Source organism: Ranitomeya imitator, chromosome 8 (genome assembly GCF_032444005.1).
Source record: "Ranitomeya imitator isolate aRanImi1 chromosome 8, aRanImi1.pri, whole genome shotgun sequence".
Classification (NCBI taxonomy): domain Eukaryota; kingdom Metazoa; phylum Chordata; class Amphibia; order Anura; family Dendrobatidae; genus Ranitomeya; species Ranitomeya imitator.
The window spans coordinates 67,276,502-67,303,769 of NC_091289.1; the positions used below are offsets into that span (position 1 = coordinate 67,276,502).

At 40.9% G+C, this 27,268-nt stretch overlaps 1 protein-coding gene across 1 annotated transcript; it reads right to left on the reverse strand.

Annotated features, from left to right (window-relative positions):
• Nucleotides 1-3: 3 nt before the first annotated feature.
• Nucleotides 4-26,055, reverse strand: EMP1 (epithelial membrane protein 1). The gene is made up of 5 exons (XM_069737060.1): nucleotides 25,886-26,055; nucleotides 7,352-7,456; nucleotides 7,081-7,183; nucleotides 6,127-6,270; nucleotides 4-2,099 (listed from the first exon to the last, which is right to left on the reverse strand). Exons 2-5 carry the CDS (start codon nucleotides 7,427-7,429, stop codon nucleotides 1,948-1,950), a joined length of 477 nt encoding a protein of 158 aa, XP_069593161.1. The 5' UTR covers nucleotides 7,430-7,456; nucleotides 25,886-26,055; the 3' UTR covers nucleotides 4-1,947.
• Nucleotides 26,056-27,268: the final 1,213 nt, after the last annotated feature.

Below are 27,268 nucleotides of genomic sequence, written 5' to 3' on the forward strand. Positions count from 1 at the left end.
GTATGACGTTTAGTAATATTTGTATTTCAGTCTATGAATCCATATAATATTGTATCAAAATATTTACAATTAGTGCAAAACCTACAAGTTTATTACATTCCACATGAAAGCAATAGTTCCATTATATAGGCAAAAAGTAGTAGTAGATTTGATACATGAACTCCAGTCTATTTAGGCACCAAGAAATGACAACGTCATAAATAGATTCTGACCACCGAAGAGAGCAAAATGAGACGGCCCGAAACGAACAGAATCAAAAGCAAATTATATGGACACCTTGGCCTGAACTAAGGGTCTGACCCTTCTGCTGACGTGTCTGTCACAGTAAATCCTTGTATTCTCCATGTAATAGCAATTCTGGAACTTCTCTTCTGGGAACTCAGAATGGTGCCGTTCCTCTACCCCTCCTCCTGGAAACATATAAAGAATGTGCAACTTCCGCTTCCTCTAGGGCGGATCCCAACAGCGTGACCTCGGCCAATCAGCGCTGACATTATCAGACTGAATGAGAATTTATTTATACGTTTTCAGGAGGAGAAGCAGAAGAAATGAGGCGGAAAGAAAGATGCTAAAGAATGATTTATTATGGGACACAAGTATTTATTAGAACTGACAAGTCGGAACAACAGACAGGTCTGTTTTAATAGCAGGGCGTACATATTCAGAAACACAAAGATGAAGATGTTTTTCATTATGGCCTCCCCAAAATAGGCAGTATAACGTGCTAGTGCAGTTTGTACGCTTTCTTGTACACACCATTGCCACTTCTTTTGAGCCTCATCAGACTGTCTGCAATATTTTCATAGAAATTCTTTTTTTCCCATTATTATATAACTATATATATTTATAGTCATATAATAACAATGAAATATATATTGTCGTATAACATATATATATATATATATATATATATATATATATATATATATAATTTATTATTATTTATTATTATAGAGCCATTCATTCCATGGCAATTTGCCTGTGAACATATATTATATGACAGTTTATTCCTTTATTAAGCATTAATGATCATTTTAAAACAAATCTTAAATATAAAGATACACTTTATTTTCGCATGATACTATGTTATATAAGACATCTCTGGGCGATCGTTTATTTCATAAAGAATCTTTGTGTAGATGCTGAACATCCTTAAAAAGCAACAATACTTTTCTCCGAATTCCTAAATATGTCAGGTGCAGTGTTACCCATCACCACACCCACTTGTACATATTTTATATAATCACAGGTAATAGTTTCTCTTGACTTTGAGGTTCCCTTTGTAAACTTGTCTGATGTATGGGCATCAGCGGCCCCAAAACCTTTTACATTTTATATTTCTGGTTAACCAATAAAGATCTTAGGGTTTTTTTTTAATACTTTTGGGGTTTTGTACACAAAGATATTTAACAATAGAAAGGTTAAACAGAAAAAAAATAATGTTTAATTGTCAAAAAGGAACATCCCCTTTTTGTCACATTGGGCTGTTCTAGGCTTTATATTGAGAACCTGTAGTACCAAATTTTGACCACATGGTGTCCTCACAGCACAACCTAACACAAAATCTTGCACCTTAGATACAGTTTAAACTAGAAATAAATAATGAAAGTCGGTTCGCTATTTGTGGGTCACACGTCATCGCCAATTTCCGCCAATTTCTTGTGATTTTAGCCATGATTACTTACACTTTGTAAATTAAGAAAAATATATATTTGCCGCAATATTCTTAGAACTGATGGCTTCCTCATTGCCCCTTTTCCTTTAAATTGGGATAGTTATATTAAAACCATTGTGACTTTTTTGCGTGATCTTCGTAGACTATGCCCACAGTATATGCTCTCTTGCTTTTTGATGTTATGATGGAGCAGTCCTCATATTGGCAAATTGGGGGTTTCTGTTGAGATTCCGGTTCACAGGCTGTGGGGTACGTACAGACCTGTAGGACAATTACTTCTTCCGCAGAACCATATAGAGGATGGCAAGTATAAAGCTGAGGCAGAAGCAGACCCATGCTAATATGAAGCAATACGCATGGTAAAATCCTGCGGTATATCCAAATCTCGCCGTGTAGATGGAGACGGCAATAAGAATGCAGATGACTGCAAAGAAAAAACGAAAGATGGCTGTCAGACGACTGCAGTTATCTCAAACGTCAGCGTTTTAATATCTGTAATATGTTTAGGAAATGTTTCTTTTTAACATCATAAAAACAGGCCTGGATCTCTGGAACCATATAACAGAATGAAAACAATCAACTTAAAAAAAACAGAAAATTTGGGGAACAGCAGAAATAAAGCAAGCAAAAAACTGTTCCCTCTGGACTTTCTGACAGGTCCTCTTTACATGGGGCTGTTCCTTAATACCAGACATCGCCCATTAGCAGGTAGAGTCATTATTATTGGCTCAGAACAAGCAAACTTGTCAGCAAATAACACCATGTGGTACAAAAAGGGGATATCTAGGACTTTTTAATTTTTTTCCTATAGGTCTAATAACTTAAGAATAGGTAGTTGCTAACACAACCTGCCTGTTTTGCCTGGGTCATAGACCACTCCTGCCAGCGATTCTGCTGCGTCATGTGACCTCAGCGCTTCTATTTCTGCTCTGTCTGCAGGGCATCACTGCCGACGTCATGCTGACTGATTGCTGGCTCTCCACAGTTAGGTAGTGGGGAGCCTGCCGTCAATCAGCATGACGTCAGCAGTGACGTCAATGGAAGCCTCAGAATCACCAGCAGGAGCGGTCTGTGACCACTCTGAGCAGGCAGAGATTGGCGCCAGGAAGGAAGTTAGCAGCAGCCTGACTTTAGCCACAAAGGAAAAAAATACAAAAGCGCCCGATAACCTCTCTAAGTACCATGTTGTGTTACTTGTTCACACACTTGCTTGTTCTCAGAAAGAAAGTTATTATTCTACATGCTAATAGAGAACAAAATTCCCAAGCAATCCCTTTAAGTGCTCGTTATTTGAAAGTGTACACCTTTTAACCCACAGAAGTCATTGTTATCATTATTGTAACTTTATCTTTAAAAACTATGTTAGTTAGAGGAATTATCTACATTTTTCTTTTAAGTGGCCAGTTTGTCCACTGAAAGGGTATGGTGGACACATTGAGTATTTGCAGCACATTTTTCTGCAGAGTGTTGGCAAGTAAAATGCTGCATTTTTATGCTCGTTTTTCATGCTTTTTTTTAACTTGCATTTTATTCCCATTTATGCAAAAACACTGAAAGAATCGACATGCTGCAGTTTTCAATAAATGCTTGGATGGTTCAAATTCCACAAGGATAAAATATCAGCAATCCCATTCACTTGTTGGTACTGTAAAACAATACGTTTCTTACCCTTTAAAAACGCAGAAAAATGCTGCGTGTGAACAAGCCCACAAAAGTAAATCAGTAAAGGGGCAGTGGATACAGTGCTGTTTAGCTGCATATTAGTCACCCAACATCCTTAGCCTAGTAAAGCTCTGAGCGGAGAGTATTCGAACTGGTGTTAAAGACAGAATCTGATGTTCATAAAATGGCCATTTCCTACAGGTTTCATTAGTGCACAGACTGACATGTGCAGTGTGAGTACAGGCTCCAAAACAGGGGAGCACAACCTTTTATGGTCCCAGGGAAACATTGTCCAAGGGCAGCAATAAAACTGAAAAAGGCTGTTGGAGGTCTTTAGCATATCAAAAGTGTATGTCAGGAATGTCTAGGAGAAGCAGATGTCACTACTAGGACTCCTACCTGGCTTGAGAATGGGGTTCTCCTCTCCCCCAATTAGTACTCTAGAGACGAGGAGACCCCTGTACACATGTAACTCTCCAGATTGAAGACTATGGGTGCTGTAGTACCTGGCTGCATTTCACCATTCCCATAGGAGGCCACCTCACTTTCATTCCCATATGCTAAATAGAGGTCAAGAGCGTCCCTGTAACAACTCTGCTGGCATCACGGCATGGCCTCACATCTCTCACACTATCTTACCCACTGCTCCAGGCCATGATGTGGTTTCTGTTTCATGCCAGCTCCATGTTCTGTGTCTTTGCTCTCTGCATGCCTCATGGCTATGTGTGTAGGGGGCCGGCGCCTGAACTCTCTGGTTCTTATAGGAATCAGGTGCATCTGTTTAATCAGTTCCTGACCAATTACCGAGAGGCCTCCTGTATATAGTGCAGCTCCACCCTGTGGTCTGGGCCTGTGCAATGTGTTAGCTCAGTTAGTGTTTAGCTGCTGAGTTTGCCTGGCCTTGCTCTGAGTTACTCCCTCTCTGGAGGCTTTTCTCTGTGCTATTGCCTTGATCTTGTAGTCCGCCCTCCAGGAGGCAGAATATCCTGGTCCCTGTGTCTTTGTCCTTGTGTCTTGTTCCTTTGCCTTGTCTGTACTTAGTCTTATCTCTGTCTCCTTGTCTGTGGCTTCCTTCCCTGCTGTGTCTTTCCTTGTGTTCTCAGTCTGCTTACACTCCGCACTCTTGCGGCTCTGCCTGCTCTGTATCTTGGTGGCTTTGCCGCTGCTCCGCACTCCTGCGGTTCTGCTCCGTTCTACTCTGCTCCGCTCCCGTTGCTGCAGAAACCTCTTTCTGCAGTTCCTCTCTGCAATCCTTGCGGTTCCACTCTGCTTAGCTTCTGCAGTATCTCTTGCTGCAGCTTCTCTCCACATTCTTTGTGGCTCTGCTCAGCTTTTGTTGCTACGCTATCTCTTGCTGCTTTTCCACTCCTATCTGCAGTCTTCCACTCCTCTCCTGTGTGAACAGGTCCCTACCTGTTTCTTCATACCTCATTCCTTTCTGCTTGTTTCCTTTCCTGCTCCTCCTGTGTGAACAGGTCCCTACCTGTTCCTTCATATTTCATATCTGTTCCTGCACCTCCAGTGTGAACAGGTCCCTACCTGTTCCTCCAAACTACATATCTGTACCTGCACCTCCAGTGTGAACAGGTCCCTACCTGTTCCTCCAAACTACATATCTGTACCTGCACCTCCAGTGTGAACAGGTCCCTACCTGTTCCTCCAAACTACATATCTGTACCTGCACCTCCAGTGTGAACAGGCCCCTACCTGTTCCTCCAAACTACATATCTGTACCTGCACCTCCAGTGTGAACAGGTCCCTACCTGTTCCTCCAAACTACATATCTGTACCTGCACCTCCAGTGTGAACAGGTCCCTACCTGTTCCTCCAAACTACATATCTGTACCTGCACCTCCAGTGTGAACAGGCCCCTACCTGTTCCTCCAAACTACATATCTGTACCTGCACCTCCAGTGTGAACAGGCCCCTACCTGTTCCTCCAAACTACATATCTGTACCTGCACCTCCAGTGTGAACAGGTCCCTACCTGTTCCTCCAAACTACATATCTGTACCTGCACCTCCAGTGTGAACAGGTCCCTACCTGTTCCTCCAAACTACATATCTGTACCTGCACCTCCAGTGTGAACAGGTCCCTACCTGTTCCTCCAAACTACATATCTGTACCTGCACCTCCAGTGTGAACAGGTCCCTACCTGTTCCTTCATATACCACATCAACCAATCCTGTGTTCCTGCCAGTCCTGCCGTTCCTGCCCTGCCTTCCAGTCCTGTGTTCCTGCTGTCCTAGCCAGTCCTGTGTTCTCTGCCGTGTCTCTGCCAGCCCTGTCTCAGCCGTGCCAGCCTACTCGTCTGTGTTCCAGCCGTGCCAATCCTGGTGTTCCTGTCTCCCAAGTGGGATCAGCAGCCAGACACCACCCTGGAGTAGCACCTGGCAGCCGCCTGCTGCACAAGTCTGACCTCACCATCAGAGGCTCCAGTGAAAACCCAGGCAGCTGTCATAGTCACGCCCCTTCCAGGGTAGTCTGGTTTGTGGCACAGTGGGGCCACAAACCCCCCGAGCTCACGCCCACCAGTCAGGGCGTGAGCGTGACAGTCCCCTAGTTTCTTCATGTATGAGGGACTCAGATCTGGTTACACAGTGCTCTTTTCGTGTTCATCCATACTGAGCAGTGTGCTAGTGTTTCCCCCCCTGACATAAAAACAACTCTATACAGAAGTTTGGGGGCTGCACAAAATGGCACGGTGGGCTGCATGTGCACCCACCTGTAAATAATGAAGGACTACATTCATTGTTACTCAGAATCATAGATTCAGCGTGCATACTCACAGCAGACCAGCATCAAAGCTCCTGTAATGTAGAATCGGCATCCTTTTTCCATTGTGAAGAGCTGTGCGATGAATGACATCAGTGCAAAACAGCAGAAGATAATGGCCAGGATCATGAAAGCTTCCACTGCCCTCATAGAAGGGTCTGAAAGAGAGAAAGAAATAGAAGTGGGCGACCATGATACCAGTAGTGGCGCCGCGGCTTTACAGTTTGGGGGCTTAACCCATAAGTCATTCATTGAGAAGTTGTATAATATTGGCAGCTAATGTTATACCCTCGCGGGCAGGGTTCTCTCTCCTCCTGTACTAGTCGTGACTTGTATTGTTTAAGATTACTGTACTTGTTTTTTATTATGTATACCCCTCCTCACATGTAAAGCGCCATGGAATAAATGGCGCAATAATAAATAATAATACCATGTGAAATATTCTAATAATATTCTACCTATGATATGTACCGAAGTGGAAATTACATTTTTGAATGTATTTGATTAATAGATATTTTTGAGGTCAAAAATTGAATACAAAAGTTTATCATTGCAATATGTGTGATACAGTAATATAGCCGGCTAGCCACAACTTTTCTCCTGTACAACTCTGTTGACTGGTGTGACTGCTGAAGTCATGCTGATGGACAGCTGGCTCCCCACTGCCTAACTGTGGGGAGCCAACCGTCAATCAGCATGACATCAGCCGTCACATCCCATCAACAAAACAGCCCGGAAGAGCGGCTCTATCAATGTGAAGCAGCCGAATCTCCAGCAGGAACAGTCTGTGACCGCTCTGAGCTGACGCCACACAGTTAACAACTACCTGCATGCCTGTCAGTTCTTAGGCCCATAGTACAAAAATAAAATAGTCCAGGATAACTCCTTTAACAATAAGTGCCACTCCCAGAAAGTATTCAGAGAAGTCAATGAAATGAACATATTTTTAATAATTAAAAGCAACTTACGTTGATCAGCATTAATCTGGCCAAATATACTTGTACAGGTCCCACTCTGGCAGAACAGCCATATACCCTGTGACACTATCCCGGTGCTTTGTTTTAGCCAAACCTGAAACACAGTAATCACGATGAGTGAAAGTCTCTGCACATTATTTATAAGAAACATTATAAGTTTGGGCTGTAAATACGGAAATGTGTCCATAGACAGTATCCATTCGAACATACTATTCAATAGTATAGCAAGCAATACGTTTACTTTTATTGTTTTCATACATACATTGGAAATGGTGGCCACGAAGAGCATGATAGCGACGGCAATGTGAACCACAAACACGGCAGCTAGGATGACCAACATCTTGGTTTTCTGGTTTTCTAGCAGACCCTAGAAAAGAGCAGGACAGAACAAATAATTAGACTTACATAAAGGTCTGAACTCTGTATATTGTCATGTAAACCACTGTCCTACATAGTAATATACAGCAGAAAGATGTATTGGACAAGACGCGAATGACTGTGCTAAACCACCACCACGTTAACTTAGAAGCTGTAATAAAGGCATTTGTTCATTATTTTGAAGTATTGGACTATAGCAATTGTAAAATATACAAAATACCTGAAAGCTTGTAAAGAACACTTAATAATAAATGATAATATATGAACAATCTGCTTTATGGAGAATCGAAGTAGAGCACAACCGCTTTTTTCATTTGGTGCTTTTGATAACACTTTTCAAATTTTTATAACATTATTAATATTTTAATAACATACTTCCACTTGTGATGATCCTGTTACATAAATATCCCAGTAAGTATACTAATCATTTAGGATACAGTATTAGGCTAGGTTCACATTGCGTTAATGGCAGTCCGCTAGTGGGATCCGTTACAAAGCGGCACTAACGCTATGTAACGGATTCGTTAGCGCACCCATTGACTGCCATTATGTAGCGCATCGCTAACGCATGCCATAATCGGCATGCGTTAGTGATGTGCCGTTATTCTGTGATGGACCTCGGACGCAGTCTACAGCGTATTTGGGTCCGTCACCGCTAGCACAGATAGAGCATCTGCGCTAGCGCGATAGCATAAACGCGATCTTTTTCGGCACTTGCGTTAACGCAGTCCATTTAACGTATGCGTTGACCGGACTGCACTAACGCAATGTGAACCTAGCCTTAGGGCCCATGCAGAGGTCCATGGATCTTGGAAGAAACACTTGATCCTTACAACCTCAAGCTGCTGTCAGAAGCATGTGGCAGTGGCTTTCTCTCCTCTCTGCCCTGAAAGCACTTGAACACTCAGCTGTGTCTAGCATTCATCATTAGGGGGGACATTAGAGAGGTCAATGTTGGCCAAAATACGCTTACAGAAGACCAACAAGACCAGAAAGCCTACTAGTAAAACAAGGGAATGGGCAGAGGAAGGACAGACAGGAGAAGTCACAGGAATTCTTCAGAGCCCTGAAGTGTTTCATTCCATAGACGAATAAACTAGTAAAGAATATCTAAAAACTGAAATATCATATGAATGTTAGCTTAAAGTATGGAGGTCAGAGGTGCAAAGTGCTAGACATAAGTGAACCAAGGGCAATATAAAGTCTTAGCCCATATTGACAGGTGAAGATGGAATCCAGGGTGAGATCTAGATGGCTCATTAAAAACCTGAACTTGCAACCTGAAGGAGTGCCCCTATGGGCGAGGTAGTATCACTTCATCACTGGTATGTGTGATTTACAGACCCACCTCCTACACTAACAGTGTACTTATTCATGTGACTCAATCTATGTTTTCTTCACATCGAAGCCAGGCCCTAGTAGGATTTTATACAAAGTGATTTGTCCAACAGCTAACGCAAGGTATAGGAAACTGGGTGTGGAGACAAGGGCAAGTCAAAGCACTGCGAGACTAGAAACGTCCACCTGTACTGTGTATTCCTCCCAGTTTCCTATAGAATATATTATATTTCTGAGATTACCGTAACCAGACACTTAATGTTTAGGATAATTTATCTGCACAGAATCAAGGAAAACACTAACAAACTCAGTGATTATATGGGTCTTCTTCATAGGGATAGATCATTTCTTATCTTTAGTGAACCCCATTTGATGGACAAAGGGTTTAACTTGAAATTTTTTTTCTAGTTCATCCCAAAGGTGTTCGATGGGAAGTCAGGGCTATGTGCTTCCAGTCAATTTCTTCCACACCAAACTCAACCAGCAAAGCCTTTATGTACTTTGCTTTGTGCATTAAGGCACAGTCAGACTGGTTAGGTTCATTTCCAACCACTGGAACTAACGAGTCTAAAGGGTCTTGATCTGGGGTCTGTCAACCTGTGGATTGGGAGCCACATGTGGCTCATGGTCCTTGATGTGTTGCTTGGGACTGTCACGTTACTACATTAGCACCAAATTTAGCAAACAGCTACGAAGAGTAGGTTTCCAGTTGGTGAGTTTTGTGAGTAGACCCTTGGTATAGGATGATTCTTTAAGAAGGATCTTGAAGCTGGATGCTATAGTGGGAGGAGAGCTTGATGCAAGTATACCTAAGGTAGACAAGGTGGGATCCTCTAGATCTAGGTATACCACCTCGGTGCGATTTCTATGGGGGAGCCTTGGCTGTCATTACATCGTTAATGGGGGCTCTCAGCAGATTGTAGCTCTTAAGTTAACAAAGGTTGAATCCCCGAAAATCAATCCTATACCACCTTAATAGCTGTCCCAATGCTGTCTGGTATGTAAGGTTCTCCTGGCATTTGCATACCCATCCTACAGGTGCCAGATGGAGAAGCATGATTTTCACACCACAGAGCACGTCTCCACATAAGGGCTTAGTAGATGTTGTTCCTAAACGCTTTTACTTTTTGATAATATAACTTAAAGTCAGTTGTGGAACATTTATGAGAGAATAAATGTCATGGAGTAACTTGTTACGATGCTGTCCTCCTATTACAGGACCTCACATAAGTTCAGTGAGATCTTTAGAACGACTCCATCTTTCACAAATATTTCTAAAGGCAGATGGCATGGCGAGAGGCAGGATTTTATCCAGTTGTGGCAGTGAGACTGGATGAAAAACCCCAAAAATGTAAAACATGTCTGGCCTACAGAGCAGCAAATACAGACATCGGCCGGCGGGGGACCTGGTAAGACTCTATATAGGGGCTTTGGTGGATAGGTGAGATGAGTATTGCATTTTTGCTACTTTAGAGCTCTTTTTTTGGTTTATCCTTTACATTTAGGTGGACAAAGACAACTCTTTTTGAAGCGTTGATGCATCAGACGTCAATCTGAGTTTCTACAACAAACAGTTCACAATAAGACTATTCATTAAACCACAATAGTTTGATGAGTAAATAGATTTATCCCATTATAGCTCTAAGCATGGTTTATTGGAGAATATAAGCACTTGATCAAAGGCCAAGTCAAACACTCATCTTGGGTCTTCCTGCCCAATACAAAAGTAAATGTGTGGCAATCTCACTGTTGTTATACCCAGGTTTACTGAGAAACAAATAGTGGCATTTTCAACTATCGGCAAAGCAGAGATCGAAAAATATTGTAATGTGTTAATAACCTACAAAAATAAAAATAATGTTTATATTATTATGGAATAGAAAATGGGTGAAAGATCAATTATCAGCTTTAAAGCATTTCATTCGGAAAGCTCAAATTGCTGCTTTTTTTATTGTTTAGCTGCTAAATTTTTTGCACCGGGGTGAAGCTGTGACAACCTCCCATAACAACCGTTCTTCATAACAAGAAACAAACATACAATCAGTGCATGAGCAAAAGGATCTGATAAAGGACAATTCAGAATTGTCATAAAAAATTCATTATACCCTCATGAAAATCGTGTTGTTTTTATGAAAATGTCACATTTATTTGGAGCTGGGCTCTATTTTAGCAAGACGTAACAAAGTTTTTACAAGGGGTTGAGTTGTTCTTCGTGCCACACCTCAGCCTGAATCGGTTCTGGGTCATGGCCAGTAGTTTCTGCAATAACTTGCCAAAGGGTGTGGACTGGCATGTAGCAGAAAGTGGAGAATATTATAGATGTAAGAAGAAAAGAATAATTTGTTCATGTCATTGATATAATATTTGACACATTAAGTGATATGAGGATAAAAAATAATTGCACAGTCTACAACATGAAATATCAGAGTGAGGATCCTACAGTCAATCAGAATCAATAGCCCAGAATCCACATATAGAAAATATTTGCACATACAATGTTAACAGATAGTTATCACTTTACATACAGGACGTATCATTGATAAGATCTACCAAGGTAATAAATGAATCAACCCATTAACAAACTCAAATGGCTGGAGATTGGCTCAACAGTCAGCTCCAAATCCACAGAGCCGAAGGACTACATGGCAAGAGGCAACTAGTCCTGTAGTGATAATCTCCTGCTGATAAAACTCTGATTTAATTGAACTACAATAAGCAGCCCAGTAAGTGACACATCAGCGGAATCAGGATATTTGCCCCTACATCATGCTGTTGTCAGATTAAGTAAAAGCCCGGTGACAGATTCCCTTTAAGAGTTCATTCCCGTGTCAGAGCCTTGTCATGCCAGAGGCTATTTTTTCGGATATTCAGTGGTACCCAGGGCTTCTGCAGTTCCCTTAATGCTGATATGCTGTGGTGCGAATGAGGTCATAGATGCCCAATTTAGTTTAGCTACTACAGAGGCTCATTATACACTCATATTGACAGATATGGAAGGTGGCACACATCATATCCCAAAATCCTGAGAGCCAGAGACGTCTATCACTTCTATGTTTTTCGCCATACTTTTCGACAAGTATGATTACTTAGTTATTTATTTCTTAATAGTCTACAGTGACTTAGGTGAGATTACAAATCTTGTTCACAGATGTGGGTGTTGCTGCCAATTTGTCACATTTTAGGATTACCCATTTTGCACGTGTGCTTCCCATGTGCATTGTGAGACAAGTTTCACCACTGGTTTGTCATCTTCTCATTAAATTAAAACGACTTCACGGAATATATTTGACGGCTCACCTGCACTTTGTTCCATGCTATCAGTAAGGCTGGTTCCACACTTCCACGAAACACGGACTGCGCTTGGATCGCCATGCATGACCGCTGGGTCTCCTGACCTGAGCTATCATAGGCAGAGCTGAGGAAGTTAGATCAGGCCGTGAAACCTGGAGGTTGGGCTGGGACTTGTGATCCAAGCACGGACCATGTTTCACGGATTTGTTTATTCTGGCCTAAACATGGAGCTTACTGCCTACATGAATTTGTGTAGACATTTTTTACTTCTTCCTCTCACTTCTTCTGTACAACACTGAGTGGAAATACATATTATTCCGGCATCAGACTGTAAGAATAGTTTATTCGAAATTTGCAACCACGAAGACACGTAGGTAGAATATTTAATCAGTACTAGATAACATTTTTTTTTTCTTCATTTCAAATGCAATAGAGCAATTCTAAAAAATAATTTCAAAAGTTAACGTAAAAATTACTGAAATAATTCCGTATATAATTGCAGAAATAATCCTTTATGATTTGGCATTCCTGGTTACTGAACCTTCTGTCCCTATAAGTAGCTAATCTTCTCTAAGTCTATTCTGCACAATGGAAAGACTACGCTTATTTTATATTCAGATATATAGCCATGCTGCAGACTTGGACTGGCCCACCGTGGAGCAGGAAAAACTCCCGGGAGGCCCCTCTGCAGGAGTGAGCCCTCAACTCATGTTTTGAAGCAATATTTGTCTCAATATAATTGTATAGACAAAATTATCATGTCATTATACATTTACCAATCTACCCAGTGTATTATAATATATACCGTATTTGCATAGGCAAATTTGCTAATGAGGGTAATGTAATATTTGCATCTAACTGAATATTGGGCCCTCAAAGTCAATGTTTCTGGTGGGTGAGCGCTTGCTGATTCCGCAGTCCCTTCTAGCTACACTCACAATCTATAGAGGACAAGGACTCCGGAGGGAAGTCGAATATTGAAGAATTGTTTATTAAAGTCCTGCATCATTTTATCATGTAATTCACAACCAGAGATACTCTATGTGAAAAAAAGAGTCTCAAACCTAGATACTTAATGATCCTATAAAGTTTTATTGATACAAAACATTAAAACATAATGCAGAAAGGTGCTAGATTAAACCAATAGAGGGACTGTATGTCCTGGGAAAACCTACACACTGAACCACAAATGTACTATAGCCACATACATAATTATAATAAAGGAATGAGATTGGATACCATGAATAGGCAAACTAAAAAAGGGGTCTGGCTACATAATTTGCTATAATGGCCGCCAAGAGGCAATACACTTAGATATATGCACAAAACTCCCAAACAATCCTGCACTGTTGCGCATAGGTACACAAACATATGTTCCCAATGAAATAATACCGGCTGGTACATACCAATGGGTGGATTGGTGAGGAAGCCCGGACGTCCCTCTGCCCCGACGCGCGTTTTGCTCTGCTTCTACGGGAGGCGTGATAATTTTATCATGGCCAGGTACATGCTGGATGCCATCTACTCTACAGCACATTCAATCAAGCCTGTCCCCTATGATCTTCATCATTCATGGACAGCTCCAAATATTCCAGTGCAGTTATAGAAAATGTTTGATTATGAATATATCCGTAATTAAAAAATAAATTAGTGGCATCTAAATGTTTGGTGTGTGACGTAGGTGATCACCGATTACTTCTTCTAATGTCCAAATCAAGTGATCTGAATACCAAGCATGTTAGATGATTTCTATAAGTATCGATGGGGGGTCTGCAATACCAAGATAGGTTATTACACTTGGGGCTATTTAGTTTGGAAAAACGAAGACTAAGGGGTGATCTTATGTTAATGTATAAATATATGAGGGGACAGTACAAAGACCTTTCTGATGATCTTTTTAATCATAGAACTGAAACAGGGACGAGGGGGCATCCTCTATGTCTGGAGGAAAAAAGGATTAAGCATAATAACAGACGTGGATTCTTTACTGTAAGAGCAGTGAGACTATGGAACTCTCTGCCGTATGATGTTGTAATGAGTGATTCATTACTTAAATTTAAGAGGGGACTGGATACATTTCTGGAAAAGTATAATGTTACAGGGTATGTACACTAGATTCCTTGATATGGCGTTGATCCAGGGAACTAGTCTGATTGCCGTATGTGGAGTCGGGAAGGAATTTTTTTCCCCAATGTGGAGCTTACTCTTTGCCACATGTTTTTTTTTGCCTTCCTCTGGATCAACATGTTAGGGCATGTTAGGATAGGCTATGGGTTGAACTAGATGGACTTATAGTCTTCCTTCAACCTTAATAACTATACTATACTATACATGTAAAGATATGTGAATGTTAATCACCTGTCATGGCTCACGTCATTTCATCTTCCCAGCGGCACACCCTGGGTTCTATTTTTGTAATGGATGGAGTAATAGGCTTATGTATAGAGAATAGTAAGTACTTTCTATTGTGTGGGAACCTTCACTACAGTATCATTTTTTTAAACATGCTTGGCTATACACATTACTTAACTTTTGTAGATGTACTGACATGTCACCATTGCTCCAGGTGATCTGTCTATCAACACAAGTCTTCAACAAGCTGCTATACCGCATCCAAGCAATGTTGTTGAGACAGATTTTGGAGTAAATATCAGTACTTTAATGTTGTCTTGGAATACTTGCGGAAAGGGATAGCATTGGATTCTGGGGGACTTTATCCTAAACTGTATCTAGACTCAAACCTCATAAAGTTCTCATCAACTCTCAGAAAGTTCTGCAACTTACCTAGGAACACTGGTTCTGTTGGGTCAGACTACATTATGCCCTAAGTGATGTCCGCTCTCTGTAACCGTTACTCTGGGATCTACATTGAAGGACATTCCCATTCTGGGGACGTGACACATGCCACTTCTCACTCGAACAGTTCTCTAAAACTTAATTGAGGTGTACATAATGTATTATTATGCTCCTTACGTAGAGTGAATGGTTTATTTTTCCTTTCAGTCTTCGCCATGATAATGGTCATCTTGTAAATCTTCCTAGGTAGAGAATTATTCCCATCATGGAAGCCGGTTATAGACACTGTACAATAGCCCCAGGCTTCCAGACTCTCATCTTTAAAATGACAGAATTGCACCCAAGGCTGTTAGGGAAGGAAGACTTATTTTAGCAAACGCGTGGCCATTTTTTTTTAAAGCATGCACTGAATTTTGTAGAATTCCCTCTCATTTCAGCAGGTAAAAAGCTTGAGGCATCACTCATATCTCAGGGTCCTTTGCTGATTTCCGAAAGTAAACTTGTCACAGACATTTTTTTAAATTTTAGTTAAAGGAAGACATTTTCTCCCTGACTAATGGATTGACATATTCATGTACAAGGACATGGTGTTTATTATTGCCATTGAAGAGTCCTGTAGTGAGTACAAGGAAGATTTATTCAGTTGTCAGCAAAGTCAATGCTCAATGCCTGTCATGGCGACTGTCAGAAACAAATCAATCCCAGCAGCCGAATTTATGAAGCCTCTGCTCAACCCAAGGAACCCATTGAGTCTTTGTACCTTACATCCTATCATCTATATGTTACCATCCTACTAATTATATCCTAGTGCGTACTATTCTTTTTCTACATCCTCGTCCAATATTTTCTTCTTTTTAGTGATTGGATTATATAGCATTTAAGGACGACTTATTACCAGGTCAAAAGTGGCCAGACTGTGCTCTTATTTTTTCACGCTGCTCCACTTAATTTTACACTTTTGTTTTTATAAAATCCACCATACGGTTCCAGAGCAATGGACTTTTCTATTTCGTGCTAATTTTTGTTCGTTACCAATGGCGCATGGTTCATAGGATTCTTTTGGGGCATGTCTTTAGGGTGATCTGCGATATTACGCAGTAAGCCACGCCCCTTGGAAAGATCAGAAAAGTTAGTGCTAAATAAAAAGCCCCATAACTCAGGAACCATATAGACGATTTAAAAAACAAAACAAAAAGTATAATACTCACGGAAGTAGTGAGAATTAAATATGAGCAAAAGCTGGCTTCTTTTGACCAGGTGACAGGTCCCCTTTAAACCTGCTGTTGTCTTCGGTCTGGGGAGACCGATTTTGAACTTTGGTATTTTTTGGGGTGTTCAAGATGCGGTTCTGAAACTTGTGGTTGATTGACTTAAATGAGGATGGGTCGGTCGGCCACGGGTTTCAGAGCCGCATCTTGAATATTTTAAAGAATATTGAAGTTCAAGGTCGGTCTTTTTTGACCGAAGACAACAGCAGGTTAAGCATACATGAGTAGGGTTTTTAACCGGTTAATTTATAAACGTCTGTGAAGCCAAGTGGTGGGATCACTGGTAGCTCCATGACTGTCTGGTCCTGTGCTCCATAGATAGCTACCCCTTTTGTCATTTGCTAAATGTTGGACATTGCAGAATGAGCTGCATGTCTGTGCTCTGCTTAATATTGTTTTGCTTATGTAAGAAAACAATATATGTTAATCACCTTATTAAATATACAGGGTTGGCTAATCTGGTTTTACTGCATCTGCCCCAATGTAATTTAGTAAAGGCCTGACACCCACACACACAGGTTGAGTAGGCTGAGCTGGCATGTAATGAAGGAAAAGGTGAAATAACCTAGGCACTGCAAATCTGAATATTGGGGAGAGTGCATTTATTGGATATTTTGGAAATATTAGGTTATGTTATCAATTTGCACTTACTGATGTTTGGCTAATGTTGGCTGCAAATGTTATAATGTTAGGGAACATAAGGCCTCATGCACATGGCTGTAAGATGGCACCAATAAACTTTGATGGGGTTTTACTGTAAAGTGACTTAACCAGAGAGTGGGACAAAGGGTCTAATGGTAGCAAGTCCTACAAAGTCTCGAACAACACTGAACACAGAATGGTGACTTCTCTATTAGGCTTTTTTCCTCCGTTTTGTTGGAAACATCTCCTAATTAGTTGGATATTACATTGGTTATTAGGGATATGAGCCACATTTATTGATAATATGAAATGAGAGGGAATTCCTGTTTCACAGTGATCTAGTAAGAGCACTATTGCAATCTCCAGTATCCATTTGTCCTAGCTATAGATCTCACCAGGCCTTGTATTTAGGTTGATCTAGAATTATGGTCATAGTAATCTCTGTGTTCCAGTTGTCAGTGATGATTAGACGAATAATGATTTTTTATTAAGATTCTATCCGTTTCAGGGCACAGGATAGTGCTGGAGCCACCATAATCTAGTGTAGTGTGTATAGGACAAGTACCAGCACCATCCCGGGTTATACTCCTACTGTAACCTAACGCCCTTCATGTGTTTGCTCAACTAGATCTGACTACCGTGCAGAACACTTACTAATAGTATTAACTCAGAGCCAACACCCAACCCCAAGGGTTTGGTCACCCATGTCATCCAAATTCTCTGCTGTTTTTCCTTCTTTCTTCCTAATGAACCACTAAAAGATTTACCTTGGCTCTTTTAGGCATGAAACCCTCTGACGACCCATCCCGCAACCTTGTGCTATTAGCAGCATACATCTCTGTACATTGCTAATAAAGATGGCCATGCCTCAACCATTTCTTGTGTAACATTACTTCATTACTTTTCATGCATTTTACAATGAATACATCCAAATACAATTCATTTTTAGCATCATATGAAATCCTATTTGTATATTTAGATTCTTAGTAAAATAGATTTATATTAACATATGCGATATTAGAAAAATGACTATGTAGAGGGAAAAAATCCATATGGAGGCTATTAAGTGATGAGACATTTTTACGTTTTTTTTAATCTCCTTTTGTTATTAGTAAATTATCATGGTAAATACTTGATCCTGTTACACCAGAGCTTAGCCGTGCATCACTTGATCATCTACCTTACCGCAGTTGTCATATTTGGATACAAGCTTAGTTCCTTGATGCTTGCCAAAAGATAGCACATGGGATTTACACCTCGAGTCAAGAGTGATTTAGTAATTGATGGTTTGGTTACTAATCAAGGCAAAATAAAAATGTATGAAATGACAGAACTCAGGAACACAAAGTCAATGTTGGCAGAGAGTTATTCAGGATTATATTTCAGGAAACTTCAATAAGTGCCAACATTGACAATATTTCCTTAACAGCAACATAGAAGATACCAACTTACATGTGAATGAACAAGCACTTAAAAACTGACTTTATATAGACGAGCGGAGGAGCTTCCGCAACTAGTAGAAAGTTGAGCAACGTAGTTTAAAATAATGCTGCATCTGATTACCAATTGTCATAATTATTTATTGACCTAAATAAGACAGTGTATTTGTGTAGTCTGTGACCACAGTTGAGCTTTGGTGTGGTCATCAAATAACACAGAGGAGTTCAAAAGAAGATAAGGCTTATAAACTGCCGTCAGAACCAGCTCATGGATGGATTCTCAGGATAAGACTTTCTGAATGGAGCTGAGGTCAACTCACCTCCACTCTCTTCATTCTCTAAGGCACTGCCAAAGATAGCACTGTACAATAGAGACTAAAAAGAACGATGGTGTTCATTTGTGACTCCCTCCCCATTGTGACAGGTCCATTTTTAGGATCGATGGGATGCCAGTATTGAATAGGTTTTAAAGTATCAACTTAAGGTACCGTCACACATAACGATTTCTTTAACGATATCGTTGCTTTTTGTGACGTAGCAACGATATCGTTAACTAAATCGTTCTGTGTGACAGCGACCAACGATCAGGCCCCTGCTGGGAGATCATTGGTCGCTGGGGAATGATCAGGACCTTTTTTTTGGTCGCTGATCACCCGCTGTCATCGCTGAATCGGCGTGTGTGACGCCGATCCAGCGATGTGTTCACAGGTAACCAGGGTAAATATCGGGTTACTAAGCGCAGGGCCGCACTTAGTAACCCGATATTTACCCTAGTTACCATTGTAAAAGTAAAAAAAAAACCATTACATACTTACATTCCAGTGTCTGTCACGTCCCCCGCCTTCAGCTTCCTGCACTGACTGTGAGCGCCGGCCGTAAAGCACAGCGGTGACATCACCGCTGTGCTCTGCTTTACGGCCAGCCCTCACAGTCAGTGCGGGAAGCTGACGGCGAGGGACGTGACAGACACCGGAATGTGATTATGTAGTGTTTTTTTTTTTACATTTACATTAGTAACCCGATGTTTATCCTGGTTACCCGGGGACTTCGGCATCGTTGGTTGCTGGAGAGCTGTCTGTCGTATCGCTGGTCGTGATCGTTGGTAAATCGCTTAGTGTAACGGTACCTTTAGTGCAAACCCTTAAACTCATTCTGAAATCTGCTATGTACAATGAAACATTATGGCTGTAGAAGCCAGTGAGAAATTAATAATGAAACCCAACTTCAAATGTATTTAGATCCACAAATACATGAGCTTAAAGGGGTTATCCAGGACACTGCATTTTTTCTTCTATGGGGTACTATGGGGTAGAGATCTGCCTGTTGTGCCTGGTTCTAATCTCTGCTTGCTAAGTGCAGTCACGGACCACTCCTGCCATTGATTCTGCTATTTCATTTGACCTCACATAAACAGAGCAACTCTTCCTCTTCCGGCCTGCTCTGTCAATGGGCATTACTGCCGACATCAAGCTGATTGACATTTGACTCCCCGCAGTTAGGCAGCAGGGAGTTATTGGTAAATCATCATGACAATGGCAGAGACGCTCTGTCAACAGAGCAGAGAGGAAGAGAAGAAATGCTCTGAGCCTGTCTCTTTAAAAATTCTGAGCTTACAGAGATCAGGACAGGGCAGAACAGGCAGGTACTTAGCAGCTACCTGCCTGTAAGATATTAGCCCACAGCAAAAAAATGTCTCGGAAGGTGTCCACATCCTTTAAGGGCACAACGGAGACATTACTAAACTGCGCATATCAATAATTAAAAATAAGGCAGAGAGTCTTATGTTATGGTACATATAGGACTCTATGTTACCCTATGTTACGTAAAAGGACTTATAAAGCTAATTGAACAAGCATATGCAAACAACAGCATACACGGCTCTGTACAACACATAGGTTGCATGGAGCCAGGATACAGCTCATTTCTATTAGATATTTGTTTCTTTTACTAATAATGCCTGTTGCAATGTATCAGTGCAATAATCACATAGATGAAGGTCATTGTACTTTTTGTAATAATGCCTACTTTGACATATGGTCAAAACATTTCCGGGAGTCAGCTATTGCAAACCAGTGGCGTATAAGAAGAGACAACAAGAAAAATTCCTTTGTGTTTGGCATTTAGAAACTCAGATTTTCTTAAATAGAGAAGTGAAGTTAAGACGTTAAGTCATGCAAGCGATGTATAACCATTGTGTGATAACATGCATCAAATATCACACCAGCCGCCCACCCCACCCATCTGCCTGATTTACAGGACTCTGACTCACTGTGTACTGAAAAACAAAATCCTAAGCAACCCAACCTCTCTAGCGAGATATGTCGTGGTAGCCAGCGACACTGGGAAACCACAATGATTACGTAGTAAAAATCTGTTGTAAAGGGCAATGTTGTAGCTGCAGGACGGCTCATCTCCCTCTCACCCAGAGCTGTACTCTACAGGGGCACGGCCATGGAGGAATACAACAGATCAGCAGCCTGGATTTTATTCTGCATGTAAATTCCATATCTATACTGACACAGGAGTCAGATACATGTTCTCGCCTGCTGGAATATCAGTGCACTGAGAAGAGTTCTCATAATGAGATTGCTGTAGCCCTGAGGTTATAAAGTCATGGCGGTGCACTTAAGGCTTCAGCGCATACCTGCCATGAATAACACCGGAGCGCCCGGGGCCATCAGTCACATTATCCAGGCAATTAAATGGGATAGCTGACATCTAAGTACTATCAACCAGTGTGTCTGGATATTCAGGATTAAATAATGCATGTATAGATAGATTAGCTCAAAATGTCCAAGGATTTTCTTCTCTTTTCAAACTTTTTAGTAAATCTCTCTTCTTCAATCTAAGTAATGAGCCAGAATGTTATCACTTCCTATATCGTTATGCGTTAACCATCAATTGCCAAATTATGTTGTCGGTATGCATTCTCCCTATTTCCATGTTAAGTCACTGATTCATTAATTAGGTTATTATAGATGACTGTCAGGGGCGTAATTATAGTAGGTGACAGGTTGCAATCGCACCCAAGCCCTGGAGCTACAGAGCCCAAAATGTCCCTTTGGCCTATATGGGAAGACCTATGCTATTAAAGACCTGTAGTGGTGGCCCGTTGGATATTCTGTATTGGGGCCCGTGAGGTTGAAGTTACGCCTTGGATAACTAGTACAATGGAACTTCTATTGCCACGAGTGAGTGCACAATCCATGCAAGCTATGGAAGAAATCTCGCAAAGGATCAGGATACAGACTTTATATCCCATAGGGGAGAAGTGGGGGTATCAGCTCACTAATATAAGTCATGGCAACATGCAGTCCATGTAGAGATGCCTGGAAAGAAACTGGGCAGCACCCCCGGCAAAGCAATGCAAAAAATGGAAAGAGAATTACCAGTTCTGGTGCTGGAAATTCTTTCAATTTTTTTACATGACATAGTTAGTAAATTAACACCTGTAATTCACATGCCAGAAGTTCAATAGTCTACATCAGTTGAGGTTGAGATCTATTGTATTAACTCTGCAGTTGCTAAGGGCCATGATAAAAAAAAATCCATTTTTACACAGAAGCAAAGTGATGATGTGGTGAAATAGAAGAAAATTATGTAGTTACCTGCTAATTTTTGATCCCACCAATATTCCTGACTTGTCCTGCAGTGATGATTAGCCAACTATTCACAAGTCATCACTGCAGCCAATCCCTGGTGTCAGCGATCTTGTGCCATCCTTGCAGGAACCATCACTAGGCCAGTGATTGACTGCAGCAGTAACATCAACAGCATCACCAAAATGGCAGCACTGGAGGGCAGAGGTTTTTCCAGGTATCTCACAATTATTATTTTGTACCACACTGCAGGCTTTTAGACATTTTTTTAAATCACGGATATCAGTGTGATCTACTGGATCTACCAGTAGATCCCAATCTATTGGCTGCTCAACCAGGCTCTGCATGGTTTACATCTATACAAATTAGGCAAGTTTTATCAACGTTTGTGAGAAATAATCTGTGCTTCCTTCATACAAGATCTCGCATTTCCTCATATTCATTATTTTAATGTTCTATGTTATTGCGACACTTCTTTCACATAATTATTACACATACTTTACCAGTCAGTAAATCCTCTATTTACTTATACTAAATATACATATGAGCCAATATGTTACTAGGAAATCAATGTTCTTCATTGCAGCATTAGTACAAAACAAAATAAGAAAAGTATGATTTTTCTGAAATTGTAGGCTGATTTGGATGAACCTTGACAGAAAAACGACTGGCACATCCAAACTAGTGTGAATAGGTGCATACCAGGAGCAGCTACCTCCATATATAATATACAAAAAAGCTTACTGTTAGCTTACTGACTGAGCACTCCTGCCTCCACCATGTGGTATTTAATGACATTTAATCACTCTTGGTTCCAGCCAAGCCATATATGTAGGCTTTACTGAGAGAGGTGTCCACATTCACCCAGGCATACAGACATTAGCCTTCGGTAAGTGTTCACATCTGGACAGGGAGGTCAGGGACCCATCAGATTAATGAGACCACCTTGACGATGGTTGATGGGCTCACAATATTTGGCCAAATTCTGTGCAAAGCGTCTCATAAATATTTTTCCTAATGTTCAAAAAGCCATTTTGCTATTCATATTTCATGTGTTTCATATTCGACATGCTTTGGCACGATAAAGTGCAACCTTTTTTTTATATTTTATGAACCTTGGTCACAAGCTCCCTAATATGATGTACTGACATATTCCCATTAGCAGTGGAAGTTCTTCCCGGTTTAAGAACAGGAAAGCACAAGAATATGAAATTCCTAATGAAGGCCTGAAATTCTGCCAGCGAATTACTGAATCAGGTGCATGATATGCAATATAAGGGATGCAGTTGAAATGGTGAACATTTTAATTAATTCATTCTCCAAAAAATATAAAGTACATTAACGTTTCGTCCTGATTCCGGACCTTCATCACAATGGTGATTGTCCTAAGGACATATGTAAAAGCAATAAGCGCTAAGCAAAAAGTGACTACCATCGCTAGTTGGGTGGTCTTCCACTGTAATAGAAGGGTGGTAGACTATCGCCTTTTACACCGCATTATTAGCCGTACTGGCACATTAGCATTAGGCTTGTATCTATAACTGTTCTCCTTTCTCTTCAGAGTGCTATCTAACTAGAATTATTCTTTAGATCACATTATATCACAGAATTGCTAAAACATAGAAGCCCAACTAGAAAGAAAAGCTTGTGACAATCTAATCTGAGCAACACCCAGTATTGAGTAACCCTTACTTTCGGGAACAAGGGTTACTCTGCTGTTCTTGCATACCAGTCCATTTATATAAGCTCTGCATCAGTTAATAAAAGTTTACTAAAGGTACCATAAAATAGCTGCAGTTGTGTTAGAAACATGACGTCTGAACATAGATTAACTATCAAAATTCTAAAATTCAGGAAATGGCAAAACCTTCTGCTGTCCAGAAATGACAATTACAAAACATGTCACATTATATTTAACATGACACTTGAGTGATTTTCATTGGCATGTTTCCCCAGATTCCTAATGATATTTTAGCTAGTACATTACATTTAGAGTTTATTCACACATCAGTATTTTTGATCAGTATTTTATCAGTATCTCTATGCCAAACCCAGGAGAGTCTCCAAAACACTGAGCAGGTATCAATCTTTCATTCATAGTTTTTCTCTGTATGTTCCACTCCTGACATTGGCATAAAACACTGATGCAAAATACTGACCAAATATTAAACTTATGAATAAGGCCTTGAAGTGTCTTTTTCTGAACCAGCTTCCTATATTCACTGCAACAGCCGGATTAAGCATTGCTAGACTGAGGAAGTATCTGCATCCTAAACTCTGTCAGAAGCTCAGCCATCCACTATCCAGAAGTCCCAGGTCATGTTTGATCCAGACGTGCTAGACGTGCTATACTGTAGCATATAGAGGAGGCTTGGCACTTCCAATCTCATCTGGTGCATCAATGCCAGGGATGGACATACCATTGGTGCAACCTGTGCAGCCGCACAGGGGCCAAGGAGATAAGAGGGGCCACTCCAACCTCCAAAGCAAGTAGAATTGTGCATTTGTGATGAGATACTAGACTATAAATTGCCATGTACTTTTTTTTGCACTGGAGCCCTCTTCTGTTTGTTTCAACCACTGAACAAAACCCTAAGAACTAAAGACAAATCTATAAAAACTGAGAGCTTTTTTTAAGAAAGATGGAAAAATTATATTCTAAAGGAATGGTCTTATAAGATTTCCTGAGGTTGAACTAGATGAGACCTTCAATTGACAATGATCACATTTATTGAACACTTTTACCTTGCTAAGTCTTTAAGAAGACTTGCATACTGTGATGTGCCTGAGATTGTTGTATTTTATATATTACTAACTTTTATAGCACCATAAGGTCCACAGTGATTCACAGACATTATCACTACTATCTCAAATGGGACTCACAATCCAAATTCTTTATCAGTGTCACTTTGGAGTATGGGAAGAAACCAGAGAACATGGAGGAAACCCACACAAACACGGGGAGAACATACAAACTCTCGTTGGTGGGATTTGAACTCAGGACCCCAGCACTGCAAGGCTGCAGTGCTAACCACTGTATCTACAAACGAGCAATATGGTCCAATTCTTGCAACGGTCCAGATGATGTATAATTCATACTATTCATCCATAATATTATACAGTGACAGGGTCATGGGTGTCCAAGGCACAATGACGTGTATGGGGAGTGAAGGTTAGCCAGTCTGTTGGGTCCTACAGAAATGCTAAGGCTGGGTTCACATTACGTTAGTGGCGTCCGATAGACGGACTACGTTACACCGCAGCATAAACGCGGTGCAACATAGTCCATTAACACCGCCATTGAGTGCAATGTCAGACGCATCACTAGCGCATGCCCACAATGGGCATGCACTAGCGATGTGCCGTCATTGAGTGACAGACCCTGAGACGCGGGCTGCAGCGTTTCCGGGTCCGTCACTGCTAGCGCAGATGGAGCTAGCAGATGCTCTATCTGCGCTAGCGCAATGGAGAATGTCGGCACTTGCGTCAGCAGCCCGTTCACGTATGTGTTGAACGGGCTGCTGTTTAACGCAATGTGAACCTGTCCTTACACAAATTCCTGAAAATGTAGTGCTGGACATCTTTAGAGGGAGACCTCAAGGAGGACCACATAATATTATAGATAGTAGCTTTAATGTTATGCCAGATAGGTATATATCTGTAGGCACTAACGTCTTGCTTTAGACTGTAAGATATGATACATGTTTAGTGTTTGAAGAAAAGTAAAGTTGTATATATAGACATATTATTTTATCTTTTCTTGGCTTGATGAAATCTTTGCATGCATAAAGAAAATAGAACAAAAATACAAAAATGCAAAGAACTAAAAGACAAGAAAGAACAAACCCATAAAAACCATGCATATAAAGAATTAGAGCCACTGGGTTTGTAGCAAAATATCCAATCACAACTGAACAAACAGTGATAATCATCTGTCTGAAAACCTCAGAAGTTGTGTCAAATCTCCAATTCTGATCATAGAAAAGACTGTTCGACATGAACATTGTAAAAAAGCCTGAAAGCAAATTTGTCAAATAAATCTTACCGAGGAGAATGGTGTGTGCTTCCAGATGTCCTGGCTCACTTTTGGTGTGAATGGCAATACTTGGATAGCAATACTTCTCAAGCAGTTATAGGTTCTGTGTGATGCAATTAGGGTGGTGCCCCGTGCAAGTTTTATAGGAACATATATATGCAGAGAACTATCAAGGAAAGAATTCAGCTACACCCAGGTTTTGGCAGCTGCATAGTTGCAACAAGGTATGGGAGGAGGCAGAAAGTTGTACTACGTTCTGTGCTGTGTGAGTCACAATTACATTTTTAGATGGAAAGAAAATGAATGACTAAAAACTCACACAATGATGCTCAGAGAATCCTTAGGAAACAGACTTGTTTACAAAAACAGATATATAAAAGGAAAAAAAGAGGCGCGGGTAACTATGTGGTAACCAAGTGAGCAGTCCGTGGTTGTACCACCTCATATTGTGGAATTAGAGGCTTTTCCAAGATGAGGTCATGATTTAGCACTGTATGGCCACTTGTTGAGGCAACTGAATGAACCTTCTTATCGGCTTGTTTTAAATATTCTTATCCCTTTTTGATCAATGATCTCCACCTGCAGCCTGATGTAAACTGTAAGGTGCTGTCGGCTCAATACGTGTTTCCAGTCTTTGTGCTGGCCAACCTGGGAACATCTACAGGTGCTTCTCACAAAATTAGAATATCATCAAAAAGTTAATTTATTTCAGTTCTTCAATACAAAAAGTGAAACTCATATTACACACAGCGTGACGTTTCGACTCTATGGAGAGTCTTTCTCAAACCATGCTAATTTGAAGATTCTGAGTGTTTCACGAATTATTGAAAAAATGGTGTCAAAGCGCAAGGGATATGCGGAGGTATGCTGTCGCCTGGGGATGTTGTGGTACGGCGCCTATGGCACAACTACACTTACGCCACCAATAATTTATGAAGCACTTCATGCTTCCCTCTGCCGACAAGCTTTTTGGAGACGTAAGTTTCATTCTCTAGCAGGACTTGGCACCTGTCCACACTGCCAAAAGTACCAATACCTGGTTTAAAAACAACAGTCTCACTGTGCGTGATTGGCCAGCAAACTTGCCTGACCTTAGCCCCATAGAGAATCTATGGGGTATTGTCAAGAGGAAGATGAGAAACACCAGACCCAACAATGCAGATGAGCTGAAGGCTGCTATCAAAGCAACCTGGGCTTCCATAACACTTCAGCAGTGCCACAGGCTGATCACCTCCATGCCACACCACATTGATGCAGTAATTGATGCAAAAGAAGCCCTGACTAAGTATTGAGTGCACTTATTGATCATACATTTCAGTAGGTCAACATTTTGGATTTTAAAACCATTATTCAAGCTGGTGTTATAAAGTACTAGATGGTGGCCCAATTCTA